The 16,577-nt window shown below is 33.7% G+C and overlaps 1 protein-coding gene and 1 pseudogene across 1 annotated transcript; both read right to left on the bottom strand.

Annotated features, from left to right (window-relative positions):
* Positions 1-527: 527 nt before the first annotated feature.
* On the bottom strand, positions 528-4,879 carry LOC120144531 (T-complex protein 1 subunit gamma-like). Its single transcript, XM_039158569.1, has 13 exons — positions 4,855-4,879; positions 4,706-4,767; positions 4,419-4,491; positions 4,160-4,227; positions 3,991-4,060; positions 3,633-3,701; positions 3,473-3,544; positions 3,273-3,346; positions 2,009-2,671; positions 1,782-1,907; positions 1,548-1,652; positions 1,376-1,450; positions 528-874 (listed from the first exon to the last, which is right to left on the bottom strand). The coding sequence occupies exons 1-13, from the start codon at positions 4,877-4,879 to the stop codon at positions 686-688; spliced, it is 1,671 nt and encodes a 556-aa protein (XP_039014500.1). The 3' UTR covers positions 528-685.
* A 1,166-nt stretch (positions 4,880-6,045) lies between these two features.
* LOC120144901 lies at positions 6,046-9,643 on the bottom strand (annotated as a pseudogene).
* Positions 9,644-16,577: the final 6,934 nt, after the last annotated feature.

A 16,577-nucleotide genomic window follows, 5' to 3' on the forward strand; every position in this document is an offset into this window, starting at 1 on the left:
AACGGTAAAAGGTCACCACCGGTCGGATTTTGTTCGGAGCAGGATGAGGAACCTAAATGTGACAGTCGTGTAACGTACTGTCCGCCATACCGCCGAAATCACCAAAAAATAGCAACGATAAACCTAGAAATTCGATGACCCTTTGCAATGCTTTTTAAGACGATTGGTGTAATTTCACACTAGGGACTAAATTTTGGTCTAGACGACGAAACGATTCTGATGGTGTCAATAATAACAGCCATAGACCAACGATAGCCGATCGACAAAGGAAGATTTAAAATTTGAAGGATTTTTTAATTATAATATTAAGTTTTTTTTAAAAATAAAATAATTTTTAAAATTTTATATACATGTCAGATAACCAAATTAACTACCTTTACTATCCAAGCACCCAAAGTACATTGAAAATGTTACACCTATTGTGAACAAAAAAAATGTAAGCACAAAATCAAATTTTAAGGTATAAATTAAACACTAAAATGTGTATTAAGCCTAAACTAAGATACTTTGATCATTCTCTAATTAACTTCAAGTCAAAAAGATGGTTTTAAAACTTGGTAATAGTTGATATTTAATCCAACAATATTCGGTACAAAACACAGATTATAACATAACAGCAAATGGAATGCTCGCAACAAAATCCCCTACAGCTCCAAATTCTATCTGGAAATACCAGTAACATCAATCAGTCGGGCAAAATTTGCTCACCATCTGCATCTGCTTCGGTCTCAACCTTGGGTTTTGGAGCTTGTCCGGCTCCAGGAGCCTGCTTCTTCTTAATCCCGCTTACTATGTCGTCGATCCTTAGAAGCATGCAAGCCGCTTCTATGGCAGTCTTGAAAGTTTGTGCCTTTACATTGTATGCATCCCATATCTGACCAAAAAACCAAGCAACATTTACATTATTACTCACTACATTCAAATATGATCATTGAGAAAAGAAAGTTGAGAATATCAAATTATATGCACTTTTCCTATAACTAATTATAATGAAATGAGAATGGAACACAAGCGATGTTAATTAAATCAAAGGCCAATAGGATGTCATGCAGATGTCACTACAATCTAAAAGAATGATTATTTCTCATTCTCAAATCATCCAACCTTCAGTTGCCTTTGTTTTTAAACAATGCACTACTTATACCTTCATATTTTGATATCATCACTTTACCTACTCATATTTTGTCATCAATTAAGTTGTAGATGTCTTACATGGCTTTCAGTTAACATTTTGAAAGATGGGACATAATTGTTTGACAAATCATAGTTTGGGATGAAAATTGCAACAATGAAAACTTCAGTTAGAAAAGTGAAATTATTTGTGGGGGGGCGGATTAAAGGCCAATAGTGCAGTCAATTAAGGAAAAAAGCATACCTTGCTCTCTTTCATGTCAGCAATAGCACCAGTGTTCCCATCTATGCCAGTCCATGCATTTTCACCATTTGCATGCTTTAAATCACATGTTGAGAAAACGAGAAACAGAAGGGATAACGATAATGTCATTTTCAAAACATAAACCGTACTCTAGAAACATTCATAATCATACCTTCCCTTGCAGAGCAGTCATGGTTCGAATCACATTAACTCCACAATTCTGTGCCAAAGTACGTGGTATAGCTTCAAAAGCAATTGCAGCAGCTTCATATGGCCACTGTTACATATCCAGTGAAAATAAAAAAACATTTTAAAAAATCTAACAGGGTTGTATGTATATTCAAATATCCAGATAAGTTGTCATATTCAAATCATGTAACTCAAAAGGCTTGGCATTAATGCTCACCTTTTCTATGCCTTCAACAGATGAACTCTTCTGCTTCAAAGTGGCAGACACTGTTAATTCTGATGCACCACCACCAGGAACAAGTTTTGGATTCTTGATGATGTTTCTTGCCACAGACATGGCATCCTGTAATTGAAACTTGTCTCAGAACTTTGACCAGAATAGGAAAAGAAACAAACTTCAGAGCTTGATTCCATTTAACAGAAATTAAAGAGCAAATCAGTTACCTGCAAATTTCTTTCCACTTCATTCAGGAGATCCTTACTAGCACCTCTTAGAAGAATTGTACAGGCTTTCGGATCTTTGCAATCAACAATGAATGCAAAGAACTCATCCCCAATTTTTTTAACCTCAAACAACCCTGCTCCAATACCAACATCAGATTCCTGCAATTCATCAGGACGATTCACAATAACAGCTCCAGATGCCTTTGCGATTCTATTGTTGTCCGTCTTTCTCACCCTCCTAATTGCACTTACACCAGCCTTACTCAGATAATGGCATGCCAAATCACTAAGTCCTTTTTCTGTAATAACCAGGTCTGGTTTGAATTTCAGAATCTGCATGCAAAGGTTCTCAATGTATTCTTCTTCCATTTTCAACAGGACTTCCCAATCTTCTTCCCTAACCAACTCTGCATTTGTTTGGTTCTCTCCTTTCTTATACTCGAGGGGACAATCAAGAAGAATAATACGTGGATTGACTATCTTTCTTTTCATTTTCCCAGGTGCAACTACATCTTTATTGATCATCACTCCCTTGAGGACCTTAGAATCTTCCAATTGTCCACCAGGTACTTTCTCTACTTTAATGTACTTTTTAATATCAACTTCTCGGAGCCCTTGGCCAAGATCAACTCCGACAGTTGTAGTTGCATCAATTGCCAAATCCTGGAAGTTAAACAATTAAGTAGATAAAAAAAGCATGATACAAAGTTTTAAACTTCATTTTTAACACTTCTATTTTGAATAAAATAAAATTATTATGAAAAGTGAGAAAGTGCTGTGCACAGAACATAAATGATTGCTAAAGTGATAGATTCTGAACTATGTTGCAGCAAAACTGAAGGCAATATACAATAAGAAACCGAGTGAGTTGAGGAACATCAATTTTCATTTATCCAGATGTGATATGTAAAAAGGCCACTGCACAAGCTAGCCTGTGCCCCTCCTGCTGTTTTAGTAGGGATATTGTTTCAGACAGTTTCAATCACTGAATGCATTTCATTTAGTAACAATTAACAAACATATGCATTTCATTTGTTTTTTGTTCATGTTGAACAACGTATTGTTAACCTTTTGGAATTAAATATGAACAATAATTTTTTATTCATATTTTAATAAACTGGTAAATAATGAAGTATCAGAATGGTCATATACGGCCATTTTAACCATAGGTCATATGTTAGCATAATGGTCTATGCAAATTATCACAGTAATCAAAATCAAAATAAGCAAGAAAAAAAAGCCCCATAAGAAAGAAGCCACTCACAGCAATAAGATCGCCGAATTGGCTAGTGAACTTTGTCCCTATACAACTCTTCACAAGCCCTAACACTGTTGAACCTGCTATTTGGATCCACATTTTATGATGTGAAGCATGCCAAAGAAATTAAATATGCAAATACCACCTACACAAATGCAGAAACAGATAGAAATTTTGTTATGAAAAGATTTCCAAGAGAAACATACGGTCTTTCACATCAATAGACATTGCAATCTTGTCAAGCACAGCAATAGCATCCTCTAAAGCCTTATTGTATGCTGCAAATGAAATGGCTCTTCATCAAATGCCAAATTATGATTCAAAAGCAGAAGCTAAGAATCTAGCAGCACTTTTAAGTTATATTACCTCGACAAATTACTGTTGGATGATAATTTTTTTCGATAAAGGCTTCTGCAACATGAAGCATCTCACCAGCTACAGCCAAAGATACACCAAGTATAAGCACAAAATGTAATGTCATCTTAACATGTGATGTCAGTTATACCATCAAAAAAATAAAATAGGATGAGAGCGTGAACAGGAAGTAAAAAACATCATTCAAGAAATGTCTGATTCCAACTGTTAAGCTAATCTCATTAAAATCCATTGGGATCTAGCTCTCAAAAACATGTAGATAAGAATAACATAGCAATACAAACTAAGATACGCAGAAAAAAAAAGTCGACATAGCACACAAACCAAACTGAGCTGTACAAGGAAATACCAAGAACAATGACGGATGTTGTTCCATCTCCAACTTCTTCATCTTGTGTTCGGCTTAATTCAATCATAGACTGCAATGACCAATTAAATCAGATAAGCAAGAATGAAAATAAGACCGATAATAGGAAAAGAAGCATTATGAAATAGAGAAGCAGGGTAAACTATCATACCTTGGCGGCAGGATGTGCAAGATCTAACTCACGTAGAATTGAATTTCCATCATTAGTAACAACAATACCTGGTAGGTAAAAACCAAACCAAAATTCATGATTGAATTTTATTAATTGTGATCAAGCAGAGTCCTTTTAAAGGGTCTAAAAGAATGTTTGTGGGAAATCCAAAAACAGAAGCAAAGGAAATGGAATTATGTTAAAATTGTGTCAAACATAACAGGAACAAAAACAAATAGAAGGGGCACAAAAGGGATACCTCCAGCAGCATCAAGAAGCATTTTCAACATGGATCGAGGACCCAAGGTTGTTCGAATAATGTCAGCAACGGCCTGAAAAGTTTCTTTGGTCAGCGAACATTTACAGACAACTACAGCAACAACAAAAAGGAAATCATATCGATTACTCGAAAATTTTAAGTGTGGGTTTACACATTTTTTTTGTTTAGTTTAAACAACGTATTTCTCAATTTCATTTCAGATTGAAGCAAAGTAAGTAAACGCAACATAGGAATAAAAGATTAAAAAAAAGAATGAAGGAAATCACCTTAGAGGCTTGGATATTAGCATGTTGAACCTTGGTCCCAGACTCCCGCTTCAATGAATCCTCTGCATATACCAACGATTTTTAGGAACTTTTTGAATCTTTAAGGGAGCATATGAGATTGAAATGCCATAAAAGAAAAAAGAACGTACTTAGAACGAGAACTGGGGCGTGCATGATTTATGATTCAGTAATGATCTAAAACTTTAAAACCAAGCCAAGTGAACCAAAACCTCTCTTCTTTCTCCTCCTCTCTCCCTTTCAAGTGTTTTTCTGATTTCTTTCTACTTTCTAGTTTCTACTGGAAACCCTATTTAGTATAAGCATAACACGTTTCAGAGTGCTGCTGCTACTGGGCTTCCTATGTTTGCTTTCTGTCCATAGGCCCAAAGTTTGATTTTCACTTTTTTGTTGTGAAAATCAGATCCATAGGTCCATTAATTGGTTCAGTAATTGTATTTTTTGAAAATAAAATAATTAAAAATGAGTTTTACCTTATTCAACTAATTTTTTTTCTTCTCTTTTTTAAAGTTGATTCTACACGCGGTTAAATGGATCCGACTTATTTTTTTTATATTTTATAATAAATGTTAAAAATTAAAATTCACGTAAGCTGAGACAACATTAATATACTTAATCACTAGATAAATAAATGAATCTCATCATACTATTAAGTTTAAATATATACTGTTTAATATGTAGTTTAATAAAAATGTTATTAAAAACCTTTATGTAACCAAAATTTATCTATTAATGGTTTTACGTTCGTTTTTTTTTTGGTTACAGTTTTACGTTCATTTCAAACATCAAAGAGATGCATACAAAATTTCCTACCAATGATTAAATTTGCCCTATTTAAAATTTCCAGTATTTTTATAACATTTTAAGTAAACTAGAAATTAATCTGTATACGTTTACATGTATACATTTTAGTTATTTTCTTTAATTTATTGTTATAAATATTGTTAAGGTCGTGTTTTGTCGTATTATATATATTTACCAACAAAAATTACAACATCCATATAAGAAGAGCGGACAAAAGATAGAAGGGTGGGAGCTGGATAATGACTTAAGCAATAAGCATAATCAATTCTTTTGTTTATTTATTATTATTCTAAAAAAATAATAAAAAACATGAACATTAAACTTAACTATTTAATCGTGTTATTCTTTGAGGTCTCGGGTTCGACCACTAGAAATATTAGAGGTATGAGCATTCAATGTTAAATAATTAAGAGTTATCTTTAAAAATGTCATACATTATACCTACCTAGATTGATAAAAAAAAATTGTCACCTAAAAAGAACATTCTTTTTACCACCGAATCGCTGCATGAAATTGGTTTAGTCCCATCTAGCGGAGATCCCTAGTCATCGGTCCATTCTTGGTGTGCAGGATAACAGATATGGACGGAACAACCGGAGTTTGTCCCATTCATCTGAATAAATGCCATCTCCTTCCCTAAACATATCCTCGGCCCTGCACCGAAACACGAGAACTTGTACGATGATGGCTCATGCTTAATCCCTCCTTGCTCGTCAATCCATCTTTCAGGCTTGAATTCCAAGCAATCTTCTCCCCACGCCGACTTCATCCTCCCCCATCGAATACGAATTAATCAAGATTTTCATCTTCGAATGGACCGGATGCCCGCTCGGAAGCACGTCTGGTTTTAGAGGTTCCTTGTGATTGAAGGGAACGGGTGGATACAACCTTAGTGCCTCGCACAATTTTGCATGTAGGTAAACCAAATCCTTCACCTCCTTGACTTCTAACAACCGCCTTTTTCCGGTTTCGTTTTTGGGAATTCTCGATTCGAGCTCTTCTATGATCTTGTTCTCGACTATCGGATGCCTCGAAACCAGCCAGATGAACCAAGTGATAGCAGAGCTAGTTGTGTCCGTCCCCGCAACCATCATGTTCAAAATGGTATCTCTTAAGAACTTATCATCACATTTGGAACCTGTCGATTTCTCTTCGGTTAAGTATGATGTTAATAGATCAACTCCGTCTTCATCGTTCACCTTGTTCATTTATCTTCTTTTCCGGCATGTATATGTAGCTACTATATCGTCAAGAACTTCCCATGCCTTTCTATATTTCTGTTCATGTCCCATGTTCAACCACTTCTGTAACTTAACAAAACTCCCCGGCCTGACATGCCGATTAAAAACCCGTTTCTCGACATCATCCACGGCCTCGGAGAAACGAACTTGAGGGGATTCAAGGGAGAGACGTCCAGGTTCATAGCCGGCAACCAAGATGCATACAGAATCAAGAGTGAACCCTTGGAAAACATCTTCCAAATTGACCACCAAATCATGTTTAGCAACATGATCAAGGACTGGAATCAGCCCCTTTTCAACCTTGGCCCGAGTGGTCCTCAACAAGAACTTGTGGAGCAGCTGGTGTTTGATGAATCGTTGAATGGTTATCCTCTGGTTTTTACAGGAATTCATGTCTGCATTGAAAATCCCATCTCCCAAAATATCGAATATCTTCTTGTATTCTGGTCCTTTGAGGAAGTTAATGAAATTGGAACTCATTATGTAGTGAATGTTGGCAGGGTCGCAGGTGTACATCATGTTCATGTTGGAAAACTAAGGGCCTGCAAAAACAAAAGTTCCCTTACATCTCTCCAGGGTCTCCGTGCACCAATCGTGGGTCTGATGAACGTTGAGGAGAAGCTCCGCCATCATCCCGATAACCGGGAAACTCTTTGGAGACCCATCGTTTTTTCAAGCAGTATAGGAGGAGAAAGCAAATGAGAGCCAAGAAAACTGACAAGATGGTGACTAATTGTTACGATAGCCGTAATTGTTAGGTTCAATCGTATCGTTGACTTCTAATGAAATGACCATACAGTTCAGTTGGTAGAGCACAAGGCTCTTAATTTTGGGGTCGTGGGATCGAGATTCACGGAAGACATTTCATAATTTGGAGGTCTTCTACGGAAATTACTCTCAACCTGACGTTGGGGCACAACCCACTATCCTACTTCCCCCTTACCCCATTACATATGGGAATTACATATGGGAATAAGAGTCAATTAATTTTTAATCGTATCGTTGACTTCTCCCACACTACACATAAAGTATATTTTAACTTCTTTTTATCTTTCGTGAGACTGTTTCCTTTTTTTCTTTTTTCCTTCGACAAATTCCCTTTTTATTATATTAAAGGTTTTATTTGTTGAATCGTTTTATTTTATGAAAAATAAAATGTTATAATAATGAAGTTTTTCTATCAAAATGATTCTATAATAATGTTTAGATGCCCATGACATTATTTTTTTGCGTGGGTTTTTATGTACATATCTTTTAGTGGTTAGTTATGGTTAATATTGCTAAATTTTTATATTTAAAATTTAATAAAAATTACATTAATAAATAGGTTTTTTTAATATTCAATATATTAATTGATTAATCCGACTTTAATACTATAGATATCTATCATGAAACGATTTTTCTAATTTAATCGACTCCATTCACAAAGAATACAAGAACTTTAATTATTTAAATAGCTTAATGTCCAAATAAGTCCAAATAAGTGCCCAAACTATATTTTTTGTGTCAAATAAATGGTTACATTGTTTTGGACCATTAGGTAAATGATATAACTTTAGGTGCCCAAGCCGTCAATGACATTAGTTTTCTCCGTTAAGTGACACGTGTCACCACCTGATAATTTTGAAACTTATTTTTTTATAAAAATTATTATTATATTTATAAAAAAAGACCATAACTTTTCTTATATTATAAAAAAATCCCAAAATCCCAAATCCTAACCTTAATCCACCGTCGCCGCCCTCTCCGACCACGACTACCGCCGCCGACATAGTCATTGCCATCATCCTAGTTATATGTCACCGTAGTTGTTGTTGATTTACCATCGAAATCGTGTGGGATTGCGATTTCATCCTAGGGTTTGCAAGATTTAAAATGTCAGTTTGTCGTTGATCGGTCGTCAACCGTCACGATTGCATAGGGGTTTTGGTCGCAGGGGGAGGAGAGGTCGGGTGGAGCTTATTCGACGACAAAGTGCGACGTTCGGCTTGGGTTTAGGGGTTGAAATGAATGTTTTCAAAATTTAGGGGTTATTTCAAAATTTATATGTTTTCTTTTAAAAATATATATAATTTAATTTTTTTTAATTTTATATAAAAAAATTAAAAATATTAGTTGTGATATGTGTCATTTAACGGGAAAAACTAACGTCTTTGACGGGCTAGACACTTAAAGTGCTAACATTTGTCATGTTATGCACTCAGATGGGCCAAAAAAATTATAGACACTTATTTGACACAAAATGTATAGTTTAGGCATTTATTTGGGCATTAAGCCTATTTGAATCTAAAATTAACTATAACTTTAAATAGATAAAATCCGATAAATATTAAATTACATTTCACCTTAATTTTGAATTGCACATTCATGGTAATATGAACTATTCATAGATAAAAATAACTTAGCATAAATTGTTTTAATTATTTTTATATTACAAGAAATAAAATACAATATTATATAAATAGAGGATCATTTTATATCTTTAAATGATATATTACTTAAAATATATAATTAATTACATAAAAACAATTAAACTCGTATATACACGTGCAAAGCACGTGACTTAGAAACTATATATATATACAAGGATATAAATTACATGTATGAGGTATATATAATTTTATGATGATCAAGATGCTATGGCTATAGAGCGATGGCTGATTGATTTCCCAGGTCTTAAAGTGCAAAATGAACACCTTTGGATGAGGGGAAATGGATAAAGAGGGACTTTGAAGAAATAAAAGAGGTTATGCAATGTAATACTAATATCTTCTAATAGAACTGACCTATAACACTCTGTAACTTGTACAGCAAGTGAAGCCATTCCAGCAGTACCGACAGCAGCGGCTGCAACCATTCCAGCGGTAGCAACCATTTCACCACCCTTTTTACCAATCTCCCGCCTTATATAATAAACACAACATCCAACGGATACTCTTTTACGATAGAAGCGGGAATAAGAGGTCCGGAATTAGCTTAAGGAAATGTAAAGATTGAAAGATCCACCAAAGAATATGGAATGCTAGACAGCAGGATATGAACACGCCTTTTGTGCTAGTAACTGCAGAAACTAAATTATTTATGCGCAAATGCCTCATTACTCGTGTTATCGGTATTCTCTTCCGTATTTTCGACAGCTTACAAATTAGCTGAGACTGTCAACTCCGTCGATAACATCCAATGCTCTCTCTTTGTATAAGCAAAACCAACAATGGGAACCCGGAAGAAAGCCTTTTCATCAAGCCCTATTTCTTGCTTTCTCTTGGAGGAGAGTGTGTACTCTTGCTTAGGCCATCATGCTTTCTCAATCTCCACCTCTCTCAGTCAAAACCTAAAATATGTTGGGTTTCTCAACTATAGAAGATAGTTGCTCTCTCCACAACTGAAGCATAATATGTTGCTGTTACGGAAGCCAGCAAGGAGATGGTTTGACTCCAAAGTTTCTTGGAAGAGTTAAGCAAGAAACAAGAAAACAATGTCTTGTATTGCGATAGTCAAAGTGCTATCCATCTAGAAAAGAATACGACTTTTCAATCCAGGACGAAGTACATACAATTGCGATATCACTTTATCCGGTCTCTTCTGGAAGATGGGATTTTGAAACTTGAAAAGATTAGTGGAGCTCAAAATCCAGCAGACATGTTGACAAAGACAGTAATTACGGACAAACTGAAGTTCTGTTCAGCTTCAGTTGGCATGCTAGAATAACAAGACTAGAAATATCGCTGCATCGATCGAGGTGTGAAGACAGATTAAAATCAATCTTCAAGTGGGAGATTGTTTGTAACACCCCAACCCGTACTCGACTCGAATACGAGTCTGAGGTGTCACATTGACTTTTCAAACTTTGACTCTTGAATAAATTCAGAGAAAATTTAAAACTTTCATTAAAATAAAAATGGTTTATTTACATAAATTGACCAAAATCAATCAGAGCATATTCCACTCAATCAATTAGTACATGCCAACTATATTCAAATTAACCCTACATCTTTTAATCATCTATCTTCTGATCTGAAATTTTGTAAGGGAGATGCTGACTTGTCTTGCTCTTCTTCGCTTCTCTTCTCGCTTCTATAACCTACGTGTGAAACAATCACACATTAAGTCTATGACTTAGTGAGGCAATAAACATATAATGTAAACTATAACTTGTAATCATGCATGAATAATTATTGCTATCACATCATACCCAAACATATATCAAATCCATACATGCATATAATTATCTTCTTTCCTATCATTATCATATTATTACCATTCATATTTCTATTCTCTTGTTTATATGATTTATTATGTTCATATCATATAATTCTTATCATAAAACACACACACACATATATATATATATATCACATATGTTGTATTCAATGTTATCTTTTATTAGCCCATGTAGACTTTTGAGAACTTAAGGTATGTGAGTACATTGAGGTTGTGCACCACTATATTGTCACCACAGCTCGTATAAATGTCCCGAATGACCTATCCAGAGGTCATAAAGAACCTCGGCAACTGTCCATAGGTCCAGAAAAACCTAGGTAAAATGTCCATATGTTCCTTAGAACATAGGTATACGGTCCATATGTCTCGAAAGACATAGGTAAAACTATCCATATGTTCCATAGAACATAAGTAAACCCTCGACTCTTGGCATGCCAACTATACCCCTGGCTCTCATATCACATAACATGGGCATTATCATTTATAACATTTCATATCACTTGTTCTTTCTCTTCTGTCACATACCACATGTATGTGTAAAACTCTATATCATTTCTCATTTGTTCATGTACTTATATCATATCAACACGTCATTCACTGTCACATATCACATAGCTTATGTCTCATAACTTGTATCACCTATACTTTTTCTCATATGATTTCATATTCATATGCTATATATTTCATATTCTTTCTTATGTTCTTATCATACCTTTTATCATATATCTCATACATAATCTCTATCATATATACATTCCTTCACTTATCTTATAGTTATGTATCATGCTACATAATTTAACTTATACCGTATTATCATGTGTACATATATCATGGACACTTAACATGTATCATATAAACATGTATTCACACCAATTATTAACACATGCAACAATCAATAACACACATGTACCATATCAACCATATGCTCATATTAATGAATTCATGTATTTTACTATAGGAAATAGACTTGTCACAAGTCTTATTTCCATTAAACATCATATACTAAATAATATGCACTCACCTTGACCTCACTAAGTTCCAATCCACTTTTATGATTTCCTCTGTTCCGATCGAATCTTAACTCGATAATCATTCCGGAACTTGTTCATGTTCGATATCTACATAATCATACATTGATACATATCAGTATCCCATTGATATACTCTAATCTATCATTTCTTAAACCAAAAGAAATCTCTATTTCAATTTCCCCTTGAAGTGCATCGATGCATTCTACAGTACATCGATGCATTCTTTAACATGTGCATCGATGCACTACCCATGCATCGATACACCAATCACCTTCGATGTTTTCATTTTAAGGGGGTGCATCGATGCACTAATTGCATTCGATGTTTTCATTTTTTTAATGGGTGCATCGATGCACTTCCTGTGCATCGATACACACTAAAAATTTTCTGGAAATACCCTTGATGCATCGGTACACATTGAATGTGCATCGATGCACATAGCCCAGAATTCATTTTTATGCCCGAAAATCCACTCTTTTCAGCTTAATAACTTCATATATCATCCATTTTCTTATTCTTAACTTACATACTCATATTCAAACTCATTTCTATTCATTAATCACCTCTTTAACATCAAAATCCTATTCTCCATATATAATTCAAGAATTACACTAAATTTTCAACATGTTCCAAATTCAATTCTATCACCTCTAACTTCTTAATTAACCCTTTGACAAGTCAAATCCATCTTTAGAACTTCAAAAACCTTTCTATAACAAAAGTTCATTTCTATACCTTCATATAATTTCCTTTTTAATTCTCTATTCTTGGTGTTTTAGACTTATATAAGCTTTCCTTAAGCTTATATAACCCCCAAAGACTCAAATCCAACTTAAAAATTCAAGAAATCAACAGCTAAATCAACTTACCTTTACTCTTGGCTTCCACATGAAGAAGAAGAAGAAAGGAGAAGAAGAGAACTCTGGAGAAATCTCTCACTTTCCACGTGGTTTCTTTCCTTATAAAGGAAGAATAAAAATCTTACTTGTCAATTGACCATTTTACCCTTTAATTCATTCTATAATTACTAAATAACCTTTATCATATTTTTGCAATAAATCATTGAACTATGCAATTATTCTACTTTAATCACCAATTTTTGAAATGTTTCAATCTAGTCACTAACCCGATATTGAGGATGTTACAAATCTCCCCTCTTTTTGAAAAAAATCGTCCTCGAATTTTCACTGAACATATTAATAAGAACATATCTTTTAATATTCTCATGTTACCTCCTTTACTTAATCTTTCATTCCTTTAGTTCTTCAACATCTTTTTTCCCTTATATATTCATGTACTAACATTTATCATATAAACAGTAACTAGTAACTTTAATCTATTTCTGTCTTTTCTCTCCTTCCAATATGCATTTTCCCTCGACTATTTCTGAAATTTCATATAATGTCACTAATCACGTAGACAAAAACATCCATTTTCATCACTTAACCTCTTAAATCCATCTTAATTATCTTATAATAATAACCAACTCGTTTTCCAACATCATTTGACCGAGAAAACAACATTAGATCTTCTTTAAATATAATTAACATACACTTTAAAAAAATCTTTTCACATCACCTTGCATACTTTTCTTACTTATATATCAAAATTGTCATATATACTTCCATATAACCTTTATCATATCTGATCCTTTAACTCACCCCTTTCATTTCTTTATTCCATTATTCCTTTATTTATTCCTTATACCCAAATTATATCTTTCATTTCATGTTCACATACTCTTGTCTTATCATCCATACTCATCTCTATGTATCAATCTTCATTGTATCATCATAACTTTTATAACCTATTTCTTATACAGAGCTTCATTCTTTATCATTTCTTATACTTGTATTTTCCATCCTTAAGGTTTCATGCAAATACTTCTCCTTGTCTACATCATAGTTATCTGATCAGAATACAAAACTCTATTCAGATTCACATCATAATTGATTAATTCAACTTTATCCTTTCTTCCAATCTTATAACTCTATCACCTTTACTCTGACAGATAGTCAATAACATCTGTCCAATATAAGGCACAAACCCTAGTCAACCAATCATATATATCCTTTCCAATCGAAATTATTAAAAAAATTTAGTTTACTTAACTTATCAACTTCACCTCTATTTCCGTTGTTCAAACTTAACATTATGACTTCCTTTGTCTTATAAGCTGATCATCGATATACACATTCTTAAACTCTTCTGATCAATCCTTAACTTGTATCCAGATCCACTTCATAACTTTTATCTTAACCTAATAATATCTTATAATCTTATAATTCCGGTACATTTTTATCACATACTTTGGTTAGGCAATCGCTAACTCTTTCCATCTAAAATAAAAACCCTTAATCTATTCACGTTCTTGCTTATACACGATACTATTCCTTTATTTCAAACTCATAAACTCTGGCTGTATATATCTTATACACTTGTCACTGATGCACTTATTCTCGAACTCTCTACAAATTCTAACCACATCCTTAGATCTTTTAACTTTCTTATAGTGACACTTGTTCACCATATTCTATCGTATCCATGAAATAATAAGAATACTTCATATCACTTTTCCGATTCAAACATGTGAAAACTTTCTATCACTTTTCTAATATGATTTCAACTTTCTGAAATCAATCTTTGATCTTATGAGGCACTTCCTGAGGTGTTCGCTCTTCCTTCTGCCTGGCCAGTGCAGGTGAATTGCTATTACCATCAGGTTCATCCCTCGCTTTCTTTGAAATTCTCATAATCAAATTTCTACTATATTAAACTAATCTTATTCTATTAGCAAGACAACATACTCCTTACACTATCATATCAGAATTTTTTTCCACTCTGTGTTGGCATGCACACATTTTATGACACTTTGGACTTCGGTTTATGCCGAGAATCGGCTAAACCTTAGCTCTGATACCATTAAATATAACACCCCAACCCGTACCCGACTCGAATACGAGTCTGAGGTGTCACATTGACTTTTCAAACTTTGACTCTTGACAAAATTCAGAGAAAATTTAAAACTTTCATTAAAATAAAAATGGTTTATTTACATAAATTGACCAAAATCAATCAGAGCATATTCCACTCAATCAATTAATACATGCCAGTTATATTCAAATTAACCCTACATCTTTCAATCATCTATTTTCTGATCTGAAATTTTGTAAGGGAGATGCTGACATGTCTTGCTCTTCTTCGCTTCTCTTCTCGCTTCTATAACCTACGTGTGAAACAATCACACACTAAGTCTATGACTTAGTGAGGCAGTAAACATATAATGTAAACTATAACTTGTAATCATGCATGAACAATTATTGCTATCACATCATACCCAAACATATATCAAATCCATACATGCATATAATTATCTTCTTTCCTATCATTATCATATTATTACCATTCATATTTCTATGCTCTTGTTTATATGATCTATTATGTTCATATCATATAATTCATATAATAAAACACACACACACACACACACACACACACACACACACACATATATATATATATATATATATATGTTATATTCAATGTTATCTTTTATTAGCCCATGTAGACTTTTGAGAACTTAAAGAATGTGAGTAAATTGAGGTTGTGCACCACTATGCTGTCACCATAGCTCGTATAAATGTCCCGAAAGACCTATCCAGAGGTCATAAAGAACCTCGGCAACTGTCCATAGGTTCCGAAGAACCTAGGTAAACTGTCCATATGTTCCTTAGAACATAGGTATACGGTCCATATGTCTCGAAAGACATAGGTAAAACTGTCCATATGTTCCGTAGAACATAGGTAAACCCTCGACTCTTGGCATGCCAACTATACCCCTGGCTCTCATATCACATAACATGGGCATTATCATTTATAACATTTCATATCACTTGTTCTTTCTCTTCTGTCACATACCACATGTATGTGTAAAACTCTATATCATTTCTCATTTGTTCATGTACTTATATCATATCAACACGTCATTCACTGTCATATATCACGTAGCTTATGTCTCATAACTTGTATCACCTATACTTTTTCTCATATGATTTCATATTCATATGCTATATATTTCATATTCTTTCTTATGTTCTTATCATACCTCTTATCATATATCTCATACATAATCTCTATCATATATACATTCATTCACTTATCTTATAGTTATGTATCATGCTACATAATTTAACTTATACCGTATTATCATGTGTACATATATCATGGACACTTAACATGTATCATATAAACATGTATTCACACCTATTATTAACACATGCAACAATCAATAACACACTTGTACCATATCAACCATATGCTCATATTAATGAATTCATGTATTTTACTATAGGAAATAGACTTGTCACAAGTCTTATTTCCATTAAACATCATATACTAAATAATATGCACTCACCTTGACCTCACTAAGTTCCAATCCACTTTTATGATTTCCTCTCTTTCGATCGAATCTTAACTCGATAATCATTCTGGTACTTGTTCATGTTCGATATCTACATAATCATACATTGATACATATCAGTATCCCATTGATATACT

The sequence above is a fragment of the Hibiscus syriacus genome, unplaced genomic scaffold (genome assembly GCF_006381635.1).
Source record: "Hibiscus syriacus cultivar Baekdansim isolate YM2019G1 unplaced genomic scaffold, ASM638163v2 tig00110890_pilon, whole genome shotgun sequence".
NCBI classification, from domain to species: Eukaryota; Viridiplantae; Streptophyta; class Magnoliopsida; order Malvales; family Malvaceae; genus Hibiscus; species Hibiscus syriacus.

Coding starts and splice junctions, on each gene's coding strand:
- LOC120144531 (XM_039158569.1), bottom strand. CDS start 4,879: ATGCACGCCCCAGTTCTCGTTCTAA. Junction 1,908..2,008: donor AAGTGGAAAGAAATTTGCAG/GTAACTGATTTG, acceptor TTTCAATTACAG/GATGCCATGTCTGTGGCAAG. Junction 875..1,375: donor CTGACATGAAAGAGAGCAAG/GTATGCTTTTTT, acceptor TTTTTTGGTCAG/ATATGGGATGCATACAATGT.